The 24,712-nt window shown below is 42.8% G+C and overlaps 1 protein-coding gene across 3 annotated transcripts in view; it reads left to right on the top strand.

Moving 5' to 3' along the window:
- TCEA2 (transcription elongation factor A2) overlaps nt 1–24,712 on the top strand; it is a 577,635-nt gene that overhangs the window by 440,378 nt on the left and 112,545 nt on the right. For all 3 annotated transcript variants that reach the window (XM_069243232.1, XM_069243235.1, XM_069243233.1), the window contains one exon: nt 20,477–20,631. In XM_069243232.1, coding sequence (XP_069099333.1) covers nt 20,477–20,631 — 155 coding nt within the window. The remainder of the gene's footprint in view (nt 1–20,476; nt 20,632–24,712) is intronic.

Raw genomic sequence — 24,712 nt, 5'->3', positions numbered from 1 at the left:
ACATATCTCCTAGCACTAGTTATAAATGGATTGGTGCGTACATCGGTCAAGGTCCACCTTGCAGCATTATCAAGATATTGATGGTCATCTCATTCTCCTTCCCACTGCTCTGAAACAATGATTAAACAATTTATGAAAGGATTATTCAGAGCATTCCCTCCAGTTAGAGCTCCGCCCCCGGAATGGCATCTCTATCTAGTTCTCTCACAATGAATGAAACCACCATTTGAACCGGTTCTTTGAACAGACCTAAAATGTCTTACTTGGAAAGTAGCATTGTTACTGGTGCTCACCTTGGCTAGAAGGGTCAGCAAAACACAGGCTTTCACTACACAGGAACCATCCAGGCCAGTTGTTCCCAGCCTTTTGACTTCTTTGGTCCCCGCTTTATAATTACTGGGACCTCCACTGAATTGTTATTGGAATCAGCAGACCCTCAACTGAGTCATTACGGGATGTTGGGGACGGAGGCCTAAAGATTGTCAATGATTCGAACCGCAAAACAACACACACAAAAAACGAAACTAGTATTTATCAAACACATTCACAAATAATAACACATTTTATTTAATTTGCAAACAAAATAAAACAAATAAAAATTCAAATTTTAATAGGCGGGTTGGAGCTTCTCTAAATTCATTTGAAGCTGTGCTTCGTCCATATTACATTCTGTTAATGCACAGGCACTTTTCATTTCAAATTCCTTGACATTTACAGTACATTTTAAATTTTCAATTGTACATTAAGCCACTTTATTTATATTCACTTTATTAATTTGTTAATATTCTAAGCAGTTACGGACCCCCTGAGGAGGCTTCGTAGACCCCAGGTGTTCCCAGACCACAGGTTGGGAACCACTGATTCATGCAGTTCACCGACGACTACGCTCTCTTAAGAACAAATCCTCGGTTCATTCCTAAAGTACTAACTCAATTTCATCTGATTGAACCCATCATTCTTCACACTTTTTTCCCAAATCCTGCTACCCCAGTAGAACAATCGCTTCATGCTCTCGATATAGAGAGGTGCCTTAAATTCTATTTTCATCGTTCTAAGCACATACGCAAATCTGATCATAGGCAAGCGCATCATGGATCTACAGTTACTAAGGTCCCAATCACAAGATGGATTTCAAATGCCATCCAGTTTTGTCATTCAAAGGCGGGTAAACCGCTTACAGCTAAAACCAGGGCACACTCAACAAGGGCAGTATCCACCTCAGCTGCTCTGTTTGCAAGTGTGCCATTGGAAAACAGTTGCCGTGCTGCAACTTGGAAGAGCACCCACACATTTACGGAGCACTACTGCCTGCAATTGGCGCACTGTGAAGCTGTAGGACAAACGGTGCTACAGCATTTGTTCCAAAAAGGTGAGCCTCTATTTATGAGGGTTCTGTATATTACTTGTTAAATGGTTTACTTTTCATATGCTTTTATTTGGATGCCCGTTATTGTATTTCTAACATGTTATGATTAGACAATGTAGCAATGGTGCATTGTTTTTTATTACCCACCTTCCTCAAAGGATATTTATACAGTATTGTTTCAAAGCATACTTATAATAACTGATTACTATTCTGATTCAAGCATTTGAATCTACGAATAATTAAATACTGGATAAGAAAATTAATTACTTACCTGTAACTGTAGTTATCCAGAATTGTTAACTTTCATAGACCCACATGAGACCCACGCTCCTCCCCTGACTCCCCTTATATCTCATATGCAAAAAATCACATTGGTGTTTGAAAATCTGAGGGAAACAGCCTCTCTTGGGAGTATTCGTTACAGTCTGAGTTTGGTCATTTAAAAAAAAAAAAAAAAAAAAGGACATAGATATGTTTTAAAGAGACTGTTCATTGTCATTGAGGCCTATGGTAATGATGCATACTGCTATGCTATTGTACCGTGGGACTCTCATTTAGATGACGGGGAATGATTCAAGCATGTATAGCCATGAAATATAACAACATTGGATAACTGCAGTTACAGGTAAGTAATTCATTTTCTTTTCCATCACCAACTGTTAGGCACACTGTAGAAAGCTTTAAAACAAAGCTAGCAGTTTCAATCAATATGCAACTGAAATGCAAAAAGAATTCAGTGTAAATGTTGCAAGTTGCTGAACAGATGCTCTAATACAAAAATTCAAACTAACAGTAGACATAAGCAACAAAAGATATCCCATCATCTCCCAGCACTTATTCAGTGATACATATTTATATTTATTTAAATGCTGCATGTAATATTAAGAAGTGTCTTCCATATGTCATAACAAATGAAGAGAATAGAATTCTAATTTAATGTACTCGATGTAAATGTTTCAAAACCCTGTTAAACCTAGATAGTTGAAAGCATGTTTAAAACCTGCCAAAAACAGTTCCAACAAAAATATACAATTCAAGGCAAATACAAAAATAACTTTCATTTAGTATTTGCTCTACACCCCAACAAAACAGATACATGCAATACATTCAACACACAAATACAAGAAAAAACAGATCACTGTTGCCTTAAAAATAACAGACTTTGAATATCAAATGCTTTAAATAATTAAAGTCTTCATCTGATACATACTCTCCTAATAGCCACTTTCATATGGAAGTAAATAAACTTATTTCACTAGCATTTATTTCCCAAGAGTCTGTAATAGCACATTCTGAATTACTAGCACAAACTGAATGTTGTACTCAAAATAAGGAGAAACTAGGACATATATTGGACTAGCTTGAAAATATGTGGATAGATTACTTCACAACTCTAGACGTCCACCAAGGTAATTAACATCTTGATGAAAGTACCTCTGTAGTGCAGTAGAAGAGGTCAAAACAAACAGTGCTGTGGATGAGGGTTAAATGGGAAGATCCACAATATCTTAAACACATTTCTTGAGATTCTGAAACTAGAGCAAAGCCATCAATTGATGAGACAAGCACAACATACAACATTAGGACAAAAAATCAGCATAGAAAAGATTTCTTTTAAATGTTAGTTACAGTTTTCAAGTCTTGTGTACAAACAGTCCTGTACACAGTTGAACGGAAGTACATATAAGTCTATGGTTACAAGGTATTATTCTGGAAAAAAAATCAAAAAGTGCAGTCCAACTCCTCCTGATGTGAAAATGTTGACCTTCTATTACAAATACATTCCAATGTGGTAAAAAAAACAAATATCCCAAATGCAGTTTAAATTACAACAAAAGTGATCATATAAATCCATGTGATATCCTGAATTGCAATCCACTTCATCATCCAACGTCAGACAAATAGAGATTCCCATAATTTTTCAGAAAACAATTGAATCGCCTTTTTAAGAAAACCTTTATTAAAACATCTGTAGACCCAAACACACATATCCAAATAATATTCCACAGTCCTTTGGTGAATTTAACAGAAAACTTTCAAAGAACAAATAACTATTGTACACCCAGAACCCTAAAAACTAATCTAAAATCCAATCTCTGAACCCTAAAAAAGACATTGTACCCTGTTGCTGAGATACCAAACCTTTTTCCTGAAAACAAAAGAAATCTCCTCCTCTCACCTAAATTAAACTGTTCAAAACCTAGACCTAATCAGAAACCCAAATTCTGAACCCTAAAACACACCTACCCCTTTGCTGAGACACTGAACCCTAAATTAACCCCCTTCATCCTAACTCGGGTGCCCCAGATACTTTAAAGACTAATCAAAACCCAATTTCTGAATCCTAAAAATGACACTTGGCCCAATCACTGAGACACTGAACCTTGTTTCTGAATACTAATGACCCCCCAGTAATACATAAACTAAAATAGCCAACTATCCCTAAACTCAATGTCCTAGCCCTAAAAAACTACTAACCCCCATTCAACACATTGAACCCTACGCTTTAAACTAAATTACCAACCCCCTTCCCACACATCCCAAAACACAAACACTGAACCCTAAAAACAAACATGAAACCTCTTTGCATAATTTAAAATCACATCCCTCAAAATGAGTTACACCCCACCAGCACTTTTTGAAATGAATAAAAAAAACGCTTGAACTCTTTGGAAAAAATGCGACACATTAAACATAAATACGAACACCCATCACTCTAAACTTTAAAAGTAGTCCCAGAAATTTTACAAACCTAACGTTTCACCCCCAATCAACACCAAAAAGTAACACTTGACATAAAATAACTTGAAAACCCATATTAAAGCAACAAGTGGTATATCAAACCCTCTATCCGGAACATGAGTTCAATCCTACACTATAATGCACTTTCTTTTAAAAAAAAATGTTTTTAAAATAAAAAAATACTTACCTTTCTGTAAAGTCTCCATTTTATTTTCTTCTTGTTTTGACGACCATTTACTCTAAAATGGATCCCACACAGAAAGGTGCAACATAAACGCAGACACAATTAAAGGGAAAAAAAAAGGACCATTTTTCCCCATTGAAACGTGTGTGGCTAAACACTTGTGTAATAATGTTATCTATTTTTTAAAATATATATTTTTTTAAATCGAACTATTTATAAAAATAAAACTTTTTAAAAATAGTAATACTTTTTAAAATTAATTTTCATTTAAAAAAATGTATAAATAATAAACTTTCAAAGCAGTGTACCTTTTTACTTTAAAAAAAGCTGTTTCACATTTTATTTTAGTATACATATTTTTTAATATATATTTCCATATAATATACACAAAAGTATAAAAAATATTATTAGTACAATAAGCTTGCCTACGTTCGATCTAATGTAATGCATCCAAAGTAGTTGTATCCAAATAAATGGTAAGTTGTAAGTAAATCTGAATACGTAGTAATAAATTGAGTTTAAAAATTCAAAGTCAATATTGCACACCTGCTTTGCACCCTGTTGAAATAAGATGTGCTTTTAGTCCCACTTTCTAATTATAGTTTGAATTAAATCTGTATTTACTGTTTGCTGTTCTGATTCGAGCATGTCCGTCCGTGCTAGAGAAGAAAACATTCCATACCTGTTTGTACCGCTCTTCATCATTTGTATATTTCATCGATTCATATACAGCTCTCCCTCTTCCTGTTCTTTGCAACTCTCATTCTATGTTTATTACTCCTTACCCGCTTGTGCTAGGAAATCTGAACTAAGAAGGCTTCTAGAGTTGTATGTGGATTACATGCTCCTTGTTAACTGAAGTTTTTAACAGTTTGAGATGAATGTGCTACTAAATAAACAGTATTTTCTTTATACAGTGGTTCCCCAATATCTTTTTGTTATTCTTTCTTTCTTCATTTTCTCCTCTCTTTATGCCCTCTCGCATTCATTCTATAGGCATTTTCATATGTTTTTCTTACTTTTAGTTTCTTTTCAGTTTACCATTCACACCGTTATTATCCTGTTCCAGTTTAATCCACCAACAAGAGTTCAACATGATAAACATTTTCATTTTTCTTCCTATCTACATTTTTTTCTGTATTTGTACTGCATTCGGTGGAAAATAGCCTGGAAACATTGTTCAAGGAAAGACGAGCTCACGGGCAGTTCCTACTTATTATTGTCCACAATGAGAGTCTGATTCTGATGGATGCTTCTAATCATAGCTTCCTCACCATGAGAATATTCATAGGAGCTATACTGAATCTGGAGATTTTTCCAGCAGTTCTCCCCGCACAGCAGTAGGCAGTGCCCCATCGCTCAGCAGTAAATTCACAACAACCCAAAAGTGCACCACATATAAGCTCCACACCACAGTACTGACTTTTATTCCTATACTTTCATGCTCTTTGATGTGGATCAAGGTCTCATCCCAATGTTGTTGATTTGCTGATGACTCCTACATTTCGTACATTATACGTAGAGATGGCTTCCTGAAAACAAGAGGATTCAAGCTAAGTCATCACTGCGGAAGCAGATGCCACTCATGTATGATGTGTGATTATGGTGCAGGGGCTCCAGGCAGTACTTGAGTTGTGCGATAGGCGTGCCCTCCTTTTTCCGTGAGCAACTAAGGAACAGGACGTGAAGCTTTTCGTTACTAGCGGGATTCATCTTGCAATCAAAGTCTGGCTTGAAGACACAAAGGCGTCTAATGAGGGGTCTGATGTCTCAGGGTTCTAAGCCAGTTGTGCATTTGGTCCCGGCACCCCCTAAATTTCCTGGACTGTCATCGATCTGCAGCAAATAGCAGCCTTCAAGGAGGTTGTGCTGCAAATTTTTAATCTCTAACTGTTCCCCCTGGCGCGGCTGTGGGCCTCATTGAGCTACAGATGTCTCCAGTTCAAATTTTGCTGTATACACTGCAGAGTGTCTTCTTGGCTCCATTCCTGAATCCATACTAAAGCTGGTCCAGACTTCCACTCTGGCCTCACAGGTGTGGCCAGTTCCTTCTGTAATGATGCCATCTCCTCTGGCAGAGATACCAGATCCAATTGCGATGCCAGTTTCTGTCTGTGAACCAGTGTCCACCCCTGCCAGGCCTGTTTTCTGCTAAGAAATAACTAAGGTGCGAACAGTGGTTATACGGCCAGACCTTCAGCCTTGGCCTCTCCAACACCAGTACTACCAGAGGATACAATCTGTCTTCCATTCTGACACTGATGTGACAGACAACTGTGGACTTTGTGGTAGCAGATGAGCACTACCCTGACAATTAGCAAGTCACTGTTCTTTCCATATCTGTTTGTCATAGTCGTAACAAATGCACCATTGCTGTGTTGAGGAGGCTATCTGGGAGAGGTGAACATTAGAAACCTCTGGTCTCAAGCGCATGGGCAGCTCGATATCAATCTTTTGGAGCCTTAGGTGATATTCTTGTTGTTGAAAACCTTTCTATGGACAATCCAGGGAGCACTGGTACCTACACCGGAATCTCTACATCATACACCTGAATCTACACAACCTACACTTACATGCATGGAGGTTAAGAGGTGACATTTGACTTCTTTTGTTGTGTCATCTGAAGTGGTAGATGTAATTTGTGCAACCTGATACCCACCCACTAAATCCAGGCACTGGGAACACTTTATGGCCTGGTGTGGGGTCTGTCATTTCAACAGTCCGAATACCAAACGTTTGGATGCATTGTTCATGTTGTTGGCCCAGCATATCTTTGAAGTGGGTGCAGGTAAGTGTTGCTTGTGTGCTCTTTGAACCTTGTTAGGTTTGCCTGATCAACCATGACCCTTTAAATCCCCTGTTAATAATATGTGAAGGAATTGATGTACATATTACTTCCAAAGCCATTCCTCGAACCCGACTGTGACATAAATTTAGTCCTGACATTCTTATGTGTACTCCATTTGAGACTATGCGGAGTTGCTTGCTACTTCTTCCAATGATCAAGACAGCCTGTCTTGTTGCAATCACTTCTCCGTGCTGTGTGAGTGAATTACAGGCACTTGCTGTGCAACCTCCCTGCACCACTTTATTCTGAGACAGATTGGTGCTGAGAACTTGGGCTGCATTGCTGCTGAAGCTGTTCGTCACTCATCCATGTCAGCCAATCGATTACCCCGCTGGCATTTTTTGCTCCGCCACATCCCTTCAAAGAGGAGGAGAAGCTCCATTAACTTGACCCTAAGAGAGCTTTGAACCTCTGCATTGACCATATGAGAGACCATTATGTGGATGATCAGTTCTTAGTAGTGAGTCCAAGAAAGGCAAGGTGGTGCAGAAGATGACTCATTCCCTTCCAGGGGATCCTCATCATTAGTTATAAACACTGAATATTCCCACCCACGGGCGGGGACCCCGGAGCATATACAAAAACACATGTATATGAATGATATAACTATGAAAAATAACATTTTAGTGGATACTTTCAATACCAATATAATAATACATACATGTGTAAACAGCAATGCAGTCTATGTTGAGAAACAAGCTTAAAATGCTTTATTTTTTTGAGTTTTTTTTTTTTTTAAATATAAACTAAAACCTTCAATTAAAGTTAAAACTTTCTGTATTCAAGGTAAAAGGCATAGAAAGTATAAGCAATCCATTTCAAAAGAGAAAAACTACATTGAAAATAAAAGAGCATTATTAGCCAATAGGCTACATGCAGGTTAATACATCAGAATCAAAAAATTGGCACAGTGCATTTAAGACCCTGAGCACCTCCAGTATCCCACCATGCCTCAGGGGTGAGAGTGAGGTGACAGTTGGTTCACAGTTAGGTCAGTTCCTTTTTACAGCTTCTTCTGTGAGGATCCTGGAGCACTGAGCTCTCACTTTTCTGGTTATTGTACCAGAAAAATTACCTAGACTGTGTTTTTATCTGTTTTATTCGACGATTCTACATTTTTCCTGAGTGAGAGACAAGTTTTTTCTCACAAAAATGCCTTCATTATTTGTGAAATGTCCTTCCTGTGGGAAGAAGAAGGCCCAGTCAGACCCACACTCTGTGTGCATAGTCCGTTTGCCTCAGAGTCACTCTCCTGACACTTGCAGACATTGCAAAAATCTGTCCAAAAGGACTCTCAAGGACAGGGAGAGGATTTGTCTTCATGTCTGCATGAAAGAGAGAAACTTTCCAAAGACTATTCACAATGGCGAGCCAGATCGACATCAGCAGGTAGGAAGGTTCCTGTTTCTTCACCGTCGACATCATCCCTGCCATCGTCACATCACCGGGTGTCAAAGAGCACACCGCTGTCGACGGCAACGCAAGCGACGTCAAAAGAAAAGAAGTCAAAGCACTTACTTCCTCATCGGGGTAGTTCTCCGGCGATGGTTGCACACCGATCGACGTCGAGCAGGTACATCAGAACCCATACACCATCAAAGTCTGCACATCATCTGACGATGTCAGGGCACCAGCCATTGAAGATGACCTCAAGAACTAGGTCGAGGTCTCCACATCGTACGACGTCGAGGCACTTGTCTCCGTCTGCACACCTTTCGACGTCACAACACATTCCTGCTGCGGATCACCGCTCGTCGTTGAAGCTTGCAGCATCGACGTCGAGGCCTGAGAAGCCGGGAAGGCCTTGCTCGACAGCAGAAACCCATGGATCCCTGTTGACGGCAACACAACAGTGATTGACGTCGACAACCTTCTCCTGTAACATCTGTCTCGCAAAGGGTTTCTCTGTATACCAGCCCCCATCAAAAGTCACCTACAAGTCCTGAGGCTGGCCTTCTCCACCAAGACCCAGTAGTCATGGTTCAGAGTGACTCTTAAGCGGCATCCAGAGCTTCATCGCATGTATCGCCTATAAATCTGTCTCCAAGGTGGCTAGAAAGCCTGAATAAAACACTGGCTTCTCCAGATTCTCAATACTCGAGTCTCTACTCACCAATGGCTTCTTTACCTTGTACGCCCTCCCCTACAACACTATCTGAACGACCAAGGCCCTCTGCTGACCAGCCCATTCCTAGACGTCAGCGCAGCCAGACAAGGGCATCCTCAGGAAGTAGGTCACGTTCCAGGAGAAGGTCTAGATCTACATCCTCTAGATCACGGGGCGAAGATATCCCTCATGGTCTACCGCATCTGAGTCCTCCTTGAGAGACTCTTCACCTACCTTAAATAACTTCCCTCCAGCAAGGGTATTACCAATTGACAACATTACTACCTTCAATGAGGTTTTGGTCAGAGGGGCTCAAAAACTGAACATAGATATTTCAGAACTGACTACGTCATCATCAGTGACCTTTGAGACCCTGCATCAGCGTGCCTCTTCCAGACAATTACTGCCTCTGGTTCCTGGTCTTTTACAACCGGCTATGGACACCTTTCTTACTCCCGCTAGCCTTCGTTCCACTCCGGCTTGGATATGAAAGAAATATAAAGCCCCAGACCAGGATCCTTTGTTCCTTAGAGTCGATCCTCCTCCAGACTCTGTGATTCTGGCTGCTGCCCAGAAAACTCATTCCGTGGCGTCGTCATCTACGGTCCCTCCAGATAAGGAAAGTAAACATTTGGACTCATTGGGCAGGAAGATGTGTGGCACTGCAGCAGCGTGCATGAAGGTCTCCAGTGCTTCTGCGCTTCTCGGAAGGTACGACCGTTCCTTGTGGGACTCCCTGAACAGATTTCTTGACAAATTGCCTAGAGAAGATAGGCAAGATTTTCAGGAGATCTTGCAAGAGGGGAGTTTGGTTTCCAACCAATTCATTACTGCTGCTGCAGACGGCATGGATTTGGCGGCTCATGGCTATGCACATGGCATTTGTGCAAGGAGATCCTCATGGCTGTTCCATACAGGATTAAAGCAGGAGGCACAGCACCGAATCTTGAACCTTCCGTTCTATGGAACGATGAGATGGCGAGGATGAAATCGGAGGTAGACACTATGAAGGCAGTGGGCCTTGATAGGTGAAGAGAATGTAGAAGAAGGTACAGGCCCTATGACAAGCGCCCTTTTCAGCAGAGGGTTCAAGCCCCTCACTGGTCTCAGAGGCCTCAACAGTAGCAGGGGAGGCCTTTCTTTCAGCAACGCAGAACTGCGAGAGACCACGCTCCAAGTACACCGCATCAGTCTACTCCCAAGGCAGCAGGAAAAGAATGAGGACTCGCTTCCCCTAACCCTGTCCACCACTCCAGTGGGGGGAAGTATTACCAATCACGCTCACGAGTGGCACACCGTTCCAAAAGACAAATGGGTGCTAAACATTGTAGAGAATGGTTATTCTCTTCGGTTCAAATCTCCTCCACCTTCTCAGCCGCCAACTAAGTCAGCGCCTGCTCATTACTTGATACTACGAAAAGAAGTTTGCATCCTGTTGCAGAAAGGAGCGATAGAAAAGGTTCCGTTCGCTCAGCGAGGAATATGAGTGTATTCTCGCTATTTTCTGGTGAGGAAGAAAGGCCAAGAAGGGGCCATCAAACCCACTCTGGATCTGAGACATCTGAACAAATACATCCTAAGACAAAAATTCAGAATGGTGGCTCTTCATCAGATTTTCTCTCAGCTACATCGAGGAGACTGGATGTGCTCCGTAGATCTACAGGATGCGTACTTTCATATTCCAATCATTCCAAACATCGGAACTTTCTTCGGTTAGTAGTCGCATCTCATCACTACCAGTTCAAAGTGCTGCCCTTCGGCCTAAAATCAGCCCCTCGGACATTCTCCAAATGTGTGGCAGTGGTAGCGGTGCACTTCAGAAAACAGAAAATCTTTATTTATCCATACCTAGAGGACTGGCTGCTCAAAGCTACCACTCCAGAACAGGCTGTAAAACATCTCGACCTGGTTCTGAACATGTTCAGCTCTCTGGGTTTGCAGGTCAATTTCCAGAAGTCCACTCTCATACCAACTCAGACCCTCCATTATCTGGGGGCAATACTAGACACCAAACTAGAAAGAGTGTATCCTTCGGAGGAACGACTATCATCAATAACAAAGAAGTGTCACATTCTTCTTCGCACTCTCAGACCTACGGTCCGTCAGGTAGCATCTCTGTTGGGCTCCATGGCCTCCTGCATTTTCATTGTTCTGAATGCCAGGCTACATATGAGGCCTCTTCAAGAGGCTCTAGAGGATCAGTGGAATCAACACACAGCCCAATGGGAGGACAGAATAGCTCTTTCAACCAGGGCTCTGCAATCATTGCAATGGTGGATGCGCAGACATCACCTGTTGGTAGGGGCTTCTTTTCATCAGTCCACTCCTTTCTACACCCTGGTGACGGAGGCATCACTACCGGGCTGGGGAGCTCACCTGGGGCCACTCCAAGCTCAGGGCTTATGGTTCAGCAAGGAACAGAGTTACCACATGAACCTACTGCAACTGAGAGCAGTTCACCTTGCTCTCAAGTCGTTTGCCCCATCGATCAAAGGGAAGTCACTTCTAGTCCAGACGGACAATACAACTTTGATGTATTATCTAAACAAGCAGGGGGGCACGAGGTCTCGTTCCCAGTCTCGGGAATCTCAAACCATCTGGCACTGGCTGATAGCGAGGGGAATGTCCCTCACAGCGGTCCACCTCCTGGGACAGCAAAACTCAGAAGCGGACTTCCTAAGCCGAAGTCTTGTAGACTTCCACGATTGGGTTCTTCACGACGGTTTCGTAGCAGACATCTTCCAGCGGTGGGGTCAGTCTCAATTGGATCTATTTGCAGACAACGTCAACAAAAAATGCCTAGACTTCGTGTCCAGGTTCTACCGTCCGGGGACACAGGGGAATGCCCTGTTGATAGACTGGTCAGGGACATTTCTCTATGCTTTTCCACCGATTCCCCTGATACCGGCTGTAATCCACAAGTTTTACAGCTCCAAAGCCAGGATGATACTCATAGCCCCACAGTGGCCTCGAAAATACTGGTACACAGATCTCCTCCAGTTGTCAGAGCAACCCCACAGGAGGCTGCCGTGCAGACCGGATCTCCTCTACAGACTAGGGAAGAAACTTCTACATCCCAACCTTCCCTCGCTGAGCTTGACAGCATGGCTCCTGAATTCCTGCAATATGGACATCTAGGGCTCTCGCAGGAATGTATGAACATTTTAAAACAGTAGTTCCCAACCTGTGGTCCGTGGACCCCCAGGGGTCCGTGACACATTCCCAGGGGGTCTGCAGGCCTGGGCGGTAGGATGGCACTTCTCCTGCTGGGGCCTCTGACAAACACGTGCGTGTGTGTTTTATATTTATAACTTCCTTTGTTGGCAGTTTTAAAAGCACTGCAACATTACTTGTACATCCAGCAGCTTTACAACAAAAATAAAAGCGTGAAGATAACTTAGTGATTAATGTACCTGCTGGGGAGAGATGGCAGTTTGGTGCCCTGGCAGTTTTGACTCAAAGGTAGCACAGATGGTTAAAATGCCTGCTGCAAAGAATGTGTATTATGCGTAGAACAGCATTTTATATGTATAGCACAGTGGGTTTTTGTTTTTGTCACAGATTCTTTTGTTACAGTGCAATGCATAAGTTACAGTTGTAATCTAGCACAGTGAGCTATGAACTGCCATTAAAAAGCTCCAGGCAAACTGCATGGCACAAATTAGAAAGTTGTTTTTTTCTCAGTCTTTCATTTTCTTTATGCTACTAAAAAAGGTTTCCTTGCATAGAAATACTTTCTTATTATTAAAGTCAATTCTAACCACTGCGTTGTGTTATGATTCCTGAGTTTGTACTTCTCCAGACCAAGCACTCATAGAAAACACCTACCAGTGTGGATGACATGTGAATCCTACACCTTGTAGTACCCTGTAAAGTTCTCACACACCCTACACTGGTATGACAGGTGCTATAAAACAAATGAATTATATGTGACAGAGAGGCTAGGGAGAGATGAGAGGCCCTCATGGTTTTACTTCCTTTCCCCACCACATATTTGTCAAAAAGCTTTCTCAGATCTTAGGTACCTAAAAATTTAAACCAGAAATTGCTTTGAAAATATAGAATCTGACCTGAGGATTCAACTTTCTTAAATAAAACCGAACATTGAAAAGTTAGTTGCCGAGATGCAGCGCCAACCTTCCATTAAAATGTTAAAATTGTTGCATATGTTTTCAATATATAAAGATTATGGCCCTCATTATGAACACGGCGGGGGCTGGCGGTCTAAACACTGACTGCCAGCCCGTTGAGGACCCTGCCGGCCCAATAAAGAACATTCCGCTGGGCCAGCAGGTGGAAACAGTGTTTCTGCCAGCCGGCCCAGCGGAATGCTGGGCCTGGACATTGCTGACGGGTCCACATGGAGCCGGCGGCAATGTAGCAGTGCGGCGGGTGCAGCAGCACCCGTTACACGTCACTGCCCGTAAATCGGGTAGTGACATGCGCGAAGGGGCTGTGCACGGGGGCCCCTGCACTGCCCATGCCAAGTGCATGGGCAGTGCAGGGGCCCGAGGCACCCTTCTGCCAGCCTTTCCCTGGCGGGGTAAACTGCCAGTGAAAGGCTGGTGGAAGTTGCCTCATTATCCGGCGGCCAGTGCTGCCCTGTCGGATATGTAACTCCACCATCGCCAGGCTGCCTGGCGGTGGAAGCCTGGCAGTGGTGGAGTTACGCCAGTGGCGGTTTTGCCATGACTATTATATGGCGGTCCATACCGCCATGTTCATAATGACCGAGTATATCTTTACTAATTTGAGTATTTGTTTAGTGTGTACTTGTTTGTGTATTTTTTGTGAATTACTGTTTTAATGTTTGAAATTCAAATTGTACAAATTGCTTGGGGGTCCCCAGCTTCCAATAATGATTCAGTGGGGGTCCTCAGGAGTCAATAGGTTGGGAACCACTGTTTTAAAGGATTCTAAACGACCGTCTATGCGACGCTCCTACGCGTTCAAGTGGAAGAGGTTCCACATGTGATGACGGCAGCACGATCACAATCCTATTTTGGCTCAGGAGGATGTTATCTTGCCTTACCTGCTACATCTGGCGAGGTCAGGACTGCAGTTCTCCTCTATTAAGGTACATTTATCTGCCATTACAGCTTATCGTAAATCGCACTCTCAGAAATCCTTCTTTGCTATGCCAGTAGTTAAGGATTTCTTAGACGGCTTGAGAAAAGTCTTTCCACCAATTCGGAAACCCTCCCCCCAAGGGAATTGAATGTGGTCTTATCTAGACTCATGGCCTCCCCGTTCGAACCAATCCACAAAGCTTCTTTGCAACACCTTACGTTGAAGACAGCTTTTCTGGTAGCCATTACCTCGGCTAGAAGGGTCAGCGAAATTCAGGCTCTTTGTTCGAGGGAACCCTTCATGGTTTTCCATGATAACAGAGTGATTCTGAGAATAAATCCATCGTTCTTTCCTAAGGTGGTGTCGAACTTCCACATTAATCAGACAATATCGCTTCCAACGTCTTTCCCTAATCCGGTTACTCCGGCAGAGAAAGCTTTGCACTCCCTGGACCTAAAGAGGGTGCTCAAATTTTACCTTGATAAGACTAGGTCAATTAGACAATCGGATTGTCTGTTTGTTAACTATGGAACTATGAGAACAGGGGAAGCTGCTTCAAAGCAGACTATTTCTCGATGGATAGTTTCATGTATTTTGACTGCTTATCAATTGGCTAACAAGCACTTAACAGCTAGGCCTAAGGCTCACTCAACGAGAGGGAAGGCGGCGACTGCAGCCCTCCTTAGGAATGTACCCATCTCCGAGATTTGCAAAGCTGCCACATGGAGATCTGTACATACTTTTACCAGGTACTACTGTATAGATTCAGATGCCAAAGCAGACACTCAAGTGGTTCAAGCTTCTCTAAGAAATTTATTTGCATAGCATAGTGTTTTTTTTCTGCACATCTATCATTCTGTCTGCAGAGGTTGGGGATGGGCTTGCTATTCTATTCAGTGTATATGACTATTGATGAGGATCCCCTGGAAGAGAAGGATAAGTTACTTACCTGTAAATCCTAGTTCTCTTCCAGGGCTATCCTCATCAAAGTCATAAACAACCCACCCTCCTCCCAGGACACGATTTTTAGAAGTGCAGCGATACTCATGCGTCTAGGCCATTGCTCGTTATCACCTAAAAAAAATTACTGACCTAACTGTGAATCAACTATCACCTCACTCTCACCCCTGAGGCATGGTGGGATACTGGAGGTGCTCAGGGTCTTAAAGGCACAGTGCCAGTTTTTTTATTCTGATGTATTAACCTGCATGCAGTCTATTGGCTAATAATGCTCCTTTATTTTCAGTGTAGTTTTTCTCTTTTGAAATGGATTGCTTATACTTTCTATGCCTTCTACCTTGAATACAGAAAGTTTTAATTTTAATTGAAGGTTTTAGTTTATATTTAAAAAATAAAATAAAAAAACTCCAAAAAACAAAGCATTTTTTGCCTGTTTCTCAACATAGACTTCATTGCTGTTTACACATGTATATGTTATATTGGTATTGAAAGTATCTACTAAAATGTTGTTTTTCATAGTTATTTCATACATATACATGTGTTTTTGTATATGCTCCGGGGCCCCTTCACCTGGGCGGGAATATTCAGTGTTTATGACTTTGATGATGATTCCCCTGGAAGAGAACTAGGATTTACAGGTAAATAACTTATCCTTTCAGGTGAACAGTCCTCTGCATTAAAGTCTGCTATGCACTGGCTAAGAAGGAATACCCTAAACGCTTGTGGGCTCATTTCAACAGGGCCCAGGCCTCTATGACAGTATTGGCAAGGGGTCCCTGTTTTGGGCATCAGTTTGGCTGTGACTTGAACATCTGTGCTCATTTTCATGTTGTGAATGGTCTAATAGGAGAACAGTTTTTTCCTCTCAGTTCTGCAAGACTGTCTAGTCTGAGTCTACTTCTCAGTCCCTCCACTTATATGAGTTACTGTTGTTGTATCCATTCTCAAAGTGAAGACCCTGCTGTCACAAGTATCCATCAAAAGAACAAGTTACTTACCATTGGTAATGCTCTTTCTGGTGGATACTTAACTTCTAATTTCTCCCTGCTGCCACCTCCGGATTCTGTGGAGTAGACATTTGAACATCATAATAAGGCTCCAAGTTAGGTTTTGGCACGCTGCTGCCTGTAATTTGTTCAGACTACGGAAGGAGAAAGGTTAAGTGCACAGGGGCAGCACTTACATGCAGCTCTACTCAAATACTTTTGCAGTGATGTGTGGTCACCACAGAACGATGCAGCATCACCTTTCAGCACTCAAGGTGCTTCGTTGAAACAAAATCTCTGTATGCAGTCTGGCACCTGGAAATATGCTAAAGTAGAAGAATCTGCTGTTCAGTAACCTGTTCATATTTTCAAATTTCAAATTATGGAAAAGATTAACTATCCAGTTCTAATTGTTATTTGTTCACACTGATTCCTTATCTGAAGTTTATCATCAAACTGGCCATGGAATTTTTCACAGCTGTACCTCTTGTCCAGCTTCAGGAAGCACAACACTAGCATATCAATTGATGTCAGGAGTATTATATATGGTGCCACTGGTGACAGTCATTTTTTTCCCATACCTCACCAGATGCAGGATCTAAAGCCTCTGAGGTTTTCCGCAGTTCTCTTCCAATAATTTTTTGAGATTGATACCTTCCTCAAATTCTAATACTTCAAGTCCTGGAACTAAACTTGCAAGCTAATGGCCAAGACAGATCCCCCTCAAAATACATATGTATGTGTCTTGGGTCCTCTTAGCTCTCAATCACTTGTGATAGCTGTAATTTTGCTGTTAAGGAGTGGGAGGCACAACTTGCCTGGGACTTTGCTACTGGGAGTACTAAGCCTCTGACCAGATCCAGTACTTTGTCACAAAGCCATTCTTCAGATACACCACAGGTGTTACAGGAGAATAAGGGCAGAAGAGCATAATGGTCAGAATGTTTGGAACTGATCTACGTTCTGCAGCCCACTCACCAGGACAGTTACCCCCTGCCCGTCCCCACACGTGGTGCTTCCCATCAGCATGGATAGACCTTTCATAAAACAATTATTGCCATCTTAATGCAGAATCTTGATGATAATCCTCTTGTGGCCACCACGGGTTCTGTTGCACCATCAATGTCGATCAACTCCAGTCTAGCCTTGGTGCTTCTGCACCAAATTTAATGGCTCTACCTTTGGCCAAAAGTGCAGCTGTCATGCCTACTAGATATCTGGCACCAAAATTGGTTGCTTTGTTTATGGCACCATTGCTGATGTGAAGACACTCATTAATGACTGTCTTGGTCATGGATATGCCTCAGAAGGTGCCTAAACATTAAGTCACAAAAATGGAATTCTTCTTAAGATTTCTTGACCTTTTTGGATTAGACTCCTTACTATTAAGTCCATAAGAATGAGCCACCTAGGATAGAGTGTAACAAATGTGAGGCTGGGAACTTACACCCGGTTTCCAGACAGATTATGTCCTCTTGGAGTCACAAAATGAATGCAGATTCTGCACTTTGTGAGAAATTATATTTGCTTACAGCAAAGGCTACGCAGTGGCATCAGTCTTTCTTTACTGAAGCCATTGGATATTCTTTTTCATACCGAACATCCTCAAGCAAATATTTTTACCAAGATTATATCAAGAAAGCAGACCTCGGAGCTATTAATGCGTTCAATTAATTTTTAATGAGCTCCCTCACAAATGTTTGGGACAAGTTGTGGAGTCTGCCCCGCGGTTATTTAATACGGCCTCCAGAAAGTGCACTCTTATTCCTGATTCTGTGCACACTTCTTCAGAGGGTCTGGTGATTTATATGTCATCTACCATGTTTAATACTAACCCCTTTCCTTTGGTACAGTCTTGGAAAGGAATGTACAAGTTGTTGCCTCTATAGTTTAGCCCTCTGATCCTCCGATCCTCCGATCCTTACCTTATGAAATTCTCACATGCTTCTAGGGAAAGTGCTTCCCTTGCTGTGCCTAGTTTATCTGAGCACATGCAGCACTTATTCTTGATCTTGCAGCAAAATGGTATTAATGTGTCCAAACAATCTATTTATACCCATCTTAACACTATGGATGCAGTGAATAGGTACCTGTGTGGTGCTTTGGCATCATGCTGGACCCATGGTTTTGGTGAGACTGTCCAGTCATAATTCCTAGGCAAGCACTTTGATCTGCAAAGCCTTTTTGGCAAAAAAGTGCATTAGTTCATTGGATCATTTTAAACAGAGCCAAGGTATTGCCAGGGCATTGGGGCTAGTTCCCCAAGAAAGAAAGAGGTTTAGCTGCAGAGTCAAAGGTCATACCAGCAGCCTCAAACTTTATCCCAGCAACAATATTCTTTTTTACCACTACAGGGGTTGTGATGCAGACAGGAGAAGACAGCGTCAATCTTTCTCATCTTCCTTGACTCAAAACTTAAAAAACCTCTCTGAAAACTTGACTTTTAGGATTTCATTTGTCCACTCTCGAAATTGACAAGAGTTTCTTCCTTGGAAATGGAAAGTCTTGTAGATTCTAGACCTATATTTTCTGCTGTCCTTTCTGAGGAGACTGACACGCCTCCCTCTTAATCTTCTTCTCCCACATCCCAAAAACCTGTTGTTGAACGATTTCTCCATTTGTTGACGAATGTTCTGCTTCATAAGGTTCTTTTCACCAGAGAGGACCTGGTTGCTACACCAGGTATTTCATAGTTGCCACTCCATGTATTTCATAGTCTCCCAAGAAAGAGGTGGATTACGACAGAACCTAAATTTGATGTTTCTGAAGAAATTCTTCAAAAATGATACGTGCTGAAGTACAAACCGGCCACAAATTCTGCATTTTTTATCAAATTCATAACTTACTGAATCATTAGGACTCTTAATTTCATATCCCATTTGTAGTGGAAAGCAAGAACTTTCTGAGATTTGGGGTATTGAAGATCACTACCTATTAGCTGTCATTCCTTTTGGTGTTTCATCTGCACTCCGTTCACAAAGGTTATTGCAGTAGTAAAAACCCACCTACACCACCAAGGTATACATCAGTAGCAAGACTGTCTAAAGTAAATTTGTGAGAGCTGGATCCCCACCATATTTTCTTGATAATCTGACAATGTAAATCAGTTACTTTGGTCAGGGTATCTCAGCCTGGGCTGTTACGGCATCACCTACTGTACCAATTTTGAAGAACTACTATGATTACAGGTTAGTACCTAATTTCACCTGCTGTAATGGCTCCAGTTCTTAGCAGTTCAGCCTCTTCAGTTGCACAAGCTGAACTTCCATTTCATTGACTCTGTTTCGGTCTCAATAATAACACAGCCTTAGAAGGGCAAAAGTCATTTTGGAATGGGTATAGACAGTGACTGAGGCTCGAGTTTCTGATCTTGTAAAGGACTATTTATCCAGCGTCTTGCAATGGCTTGGACATTCTAGGCATAGAATGGATGAGGTTTAAGGACTAATGGCCTCATTACAACATTGGCGGGCGGCAACCGCCGGCCGCCAAGTTGTAACCGCTGTGCGGCCGCACTCCCGCGGTGCCCATTATGACATCCCTGCTGGGCCGCAACATAGGAGCCGGCTCTAAATGGAGCCAGCGGTGTTGCGGCCGTCACTGTCTGCATGGCAGACAGTGAAAAGCCGCATGGGCCCGTGCAGGGGCCCCCAGGGGCCCCGCGACTCCCCGTACCGCCAGCCTTTTCCTGGCGGTTCAAACCGCTAGGAAAAGGCTGGCGGTAGGGGGACTCGTAATCCCCTGGGCAGTGCTGCTAGCAGCGCTGCCCTGGTGGATTACTACCGCCGGGGCCATTGTGGCGGGAAACCGCCGGCCCCGGCGGTGCTAAGCGCCGCGGTCGTAATGACCCTGGAAGCCCCGCCAGCCTGTTGGCGATGCTTCCTTCATTTCAGCCCTGGCGGTCCTGTACCGCCAGGGTTGAAATGACCCCCTAAGAGTATAGGATTGACTGTTGTTATTTTCCTCCAGTAAGTACATTCATTCACTAACCTACCTCAATTTCTACATTATAGCTAAATTTGGGGAATTTAACAATATGCTTCACTCAGCAGCTAAGTTACCAACCCACAGTTTTTAGTATAGAAGCAAAGTCTTTGAGAATGTGAATTATTAAGCTAATGATTGTAGTACATTGTACATATTACTCTATTAATTTCAAGATTATGCTAATTGTTGAATGTTAATTTTATGAACTCCTTAACTCTTTTCCAACGTATCTACAAAGAAATTAAAAATACAGACCTAAGGTATAAGAATCGAGTGCGGAGCAGGATTTCAAACTTAAAGGACTCCAGAAATCCAGAGCTAAGGAAGAATGTCTTATGTGGATCAATAACCCCTGAGCAGATTTCGCAGATGAGCTCTGAAGTAAGTGGCACAATTTTCCTTCCAATGTTTTCTTTCAATGACGAAAAAGGCAGCCAAACAAAATGTTTTACATTGTAGGATCCATACTGGTAGTACATTGAGTATTTCCTGCTGCATGCAGGAACCTCAGAAAACATTTTTCATAGAGTAAAAATATTCCAAATCTTTAAATGGATGTGAAAAATACAATTTTCCACAAAAACTGTCCAGCTATAGATAAAATCAGGCCAGCCTATTTAAAATTCCTCTCTCTAGCCTTAATCATATTTCAATACTAAAGGCAATATTGCAGCATCTAATCAAAAGCTGTGTGTAAGTGCTAGATTTGAGCTTGCATACCCTTACATGACAGAGAGAAACATGAAAAAAATAGGGGGCTGTCAGGTCAAAAGTCCACCAGGCTGAAAAGCATGCACTACACCTTTGAGGATCCGACAGGTTCCATCTCCCAGCATGCACTATACTGGCAGTTCGGCTAATACCCTCAGTCCTTTTGAGTTGATCTCAGAACACTTCAGGATGGTTTCACCCTTTTTTTAAAGGTTTTCTTCTTAAGATTATATTTAGACAGTCTTCTTTCTGATGGATACTTCATCTTGAAGATTCCCCTCTTTGTGAATACTACCATACACCAGTCTGGATCTGGAGATTTTTTTTCTCAGCATACCTTCCTGCAGTGGTAGATTATTTCATGCAGCTCCCAGTCAGGTACATTCCGCCTCGAAAGGGACGTTGGGGCCACATAGAATTTCCACTGCCATGTGTGGACGCCTGTTCCTTTCTTTCTCAGTCTTCTGTAGTGGATCTGGAATCGACTCTTGCTGACAAAGTTCGTTGTTCAGAATTTTCTGTCCAGTGTGCAAGGGGTGGTTTCCCCTAAAACGACAGGTTTCGAACCCTGTAAGGATTGCCACATACAGATGTCTGTGATGGACCCTCATGAGGTCTGTCTCTGGTATCTGATAGATAGAGACTCCTAGCCGCAGATTCCTTACCTTTGAATTTCCACAGGTGTCAGACGGTATCCAGAAGATTTTCCATGGGCAGTACTCCTGCTTGCCAGTAGGTGAAGTCAATCGGCTATGTGCAGCATTGTCAGTGCTGGAGGTGGCATCCCCGTCACCTTCATAGGCGCCACCTTGGCTTGTTGACGGCATTTCTTTTCTTTCTTGCCAGTTAACGCTAATCGGGTGAAGAGCTACCCCTCTGTCATTTTTTACAGGATTTTTACAACATGTTGGGGCCTTCTTTTTTGAGGTTTTACCTCCTGGTGTGTCGATAATGTCTTTGAGGAAGAGACAGGTTTAAAACCGTGAGGCGCTTGTCACCATGCCATGTCGGTTACGGACCCACACCTCTTGCGTCTGTGGTGCCTGGACTGCGACCCCGCTTTCAAGTTGTGCTCCGACTGCCAGGACTGACTGCCGAGCTGGCAACTCTGCGTTGGTCTTAATCCTGGTCGAGAGGAAGGTCCTAGGACAGCTCCAAGAGCCCCAAGTCTCCTCGTCCCACTCAAAGTCATTGGGATACTCAGGTAAGAGGCACAAAAAGCACAAGAAGTTGAAGCGTGACTTCTCCACGTCCGTCGGTTGACGCGACAAAGTAAGATCGGCGTTAGAGGCACAGCTCTTTGGAACCTGCGCCAGGGCTGAGACTGTGCCTCCCCGCTTTTACAGAAGCTGGAGCGACCCCACTCAACTCAAGAAGTTCTGCGAGGCCATGCGCCTCATCCTTGAGTGTGCCGACCTCTCCAGAGTGCTTTCGGGTCCCGCAATGGATCAATACCAGTACCAGTTGTGAACAGCGCGGTCTTCCCCAATGCCAGTCCTAATGCAGATGCTCATGGCACCACTAGCCCTGTTTCAGAGCTATTTTAGTGATGTATGTTGCCATTTTATTGTAGCAACTAGGCCTGCTGCTTGTGCCCTTAAGCCTAGTTTTATTTTATTTCATTTTATTCTTTTAGAATCGACCACTTTTGTGGTGGTAGTTTATTTTCTTTATCTTATTGTCCTTTCGCCTAAGAAAGCATTGCATTTCTTAGCATGACATTAATTTACTCTGTGCTTTCCTCAAGGCTGCAGCAAATAGGATTGACAGCACAAGTGGTACATTGCATCTCTAACATTCACAGAAATGCACATATTTTTATGTGGGGACACTTTATCAGAAGACCAGTTGTTTTAATATAAAACATTTCCCTGTTCCATGCATGTTAGAGGGAGGTCACAGCCAGGAGACAACTGCATGCTGTCTGATTTCGTTACAGCTGTTCGCTGAGACCACCGGTTCCCTGGCCTACAATGGGATGGTGTCTTTCTAGATAACAGGCTTCTCCACTACTATCATATTCAGGTATGGGGGATGATGTCTTCCCACGGGGAATCCTGAAGCGCAGATTAGGGTTTATCTTGCTTTGCTCTAACATAGCGTAGGTAGGAATTATATACATTCCACATAGTGACAGTATGGTGGGACTTTTCCTGTGTTTCACTTTCCTTATCACCATTTTGCTTCTAGTACGTTTCATCACTATAATTATTGTATTTAATGTTATTTTATCTAAGACGCAGCTGATTCAATAAATCTTATTGAACTGTTTCTTGTCTCTGTTTGTCTTTGCATGCGTGAGACTTATATATCTGAGAGGAAAGGATGAGATCTGATCCACCACGATTTCCCTGAGAAGTCATAATGTTGTGCGGCCGATTGCCACAAATCACCCCTGCCCTGGGGCAGAGAGGAGGTGCCGCTAGCTGGCTGGAAACGCATTAGGCTGACAGTTGTCACATGGTTTGGGATTGGACTCCGTTCCCCACAATTCAGGTGATGCTGCTGCCCAAATCCACCAGCCTCATTGGTTCAGTGGAAGCCAACGTAGCATGGCGCTGCCAACGTTTGGTCAGGCACTCATTTTCAGGACCTCCTGAGTATCTTTGTCTCAGTACGTGCTAAAGGCACCTCAATACTGTATACGGAGACATCCGTGGTATTGTGGATTTCCTCTTCAGCTAGATAGGTAGTATTCGCTGCTTTAGGTTGTTCAAGCTTGAACCTTAAAAGGATCATTCCTCATTTGGTGTCCTTATCTCTGAACAGCTATATCTACCATGGCGAACCCGCAACGGGTGGTAATTGCAGTAAACATGCAACCGCTCCTCACTGCTAATTTGTTAGCTAAAGGCCTCACAGCCAAGAGGATTCCTGTAACATTTGTGGTTGAGGCTCATCCAGCCTATGGAACAGAAACGTTTTATTCTTGGGTCATCGTTCCAGCAGTCGATGAGAACACTGGACTTTTACATTTCATCATTACGCACCTACTAACATACCTGCACAATACAGAGCATAAGCATACTTAGAGATACCTCTATCTTTTCAAGACCATAATAACTGGCTTGATGGTGCCCTACCACATACAATACTACACATTAGGTTAGGTCCTCTGAGCAATGATGGTCCTACCCGGCCTTTATTGGCCACATATACATCTCATCCTGATGCAGGCACCTCGGCAGTAGCTGAGGTTGGCCGCTTATACGTTGAGCTCACAGCAATATATAGACTCTTAGTACAGTTTGTAAATGCAAACATTAAATACTAACCCAGCATGAGCAGCCCCAGCGCAACCACATGCAGTCACACCAGGCATTGACCCTGCGACTGTACATTCGATCATGGGTAAAGTACCCGCCAAGCGAAAAGGAATTCCGTTTGGTTAGTTCAAAAAATAAATGTGTTGTAGACAGTATTTCCCCATACTTGACCTCAAGGTGAACATAGAGTTCTCACTATGTGCTTGCCATTCAGGATGGTTCCCACAAGAGATAACTGCAATACTTGGGGCACGGTATTTCCCACGCGCTATTCTACCGCACCCAGTACACTAACACTTGTCAATCTTTTGGAAGTGTTAAAACATATTCAAGATGAATACGGAGCTGCCCCGTCCCTAGATTTGGGGATGCAATTAATGGGCAATTTTGCCTCTGTATCTTCAATAACATTAAATAATCTTAAAGGGGAAGCAGTAGCACTAGCAGTGCGCATGCGGCTCCTGGACATTCCAATACAGGATCAA

The sequence above is a fragment of the Pleurodeles waltl genome, chromosome 7, assembly GCF_031143425.1.
Source record: "Pleurodeles waltl isolate 20211129_DDA chromosome 7, aPleWal1.hap1.20221129, whole genome shotgun sequence".
In the NCBI taxonomy this organism is placed as follows: domain Eukaryota; kingdom Metazoa; phylum Chordata; class Amphibia; order Caudata; family Salamandridae; genus Pleurodeles; species Pleurodeles waltl.
This window is presented reverse-complemented; position numbering and strand designations above follow the sequence as displayed.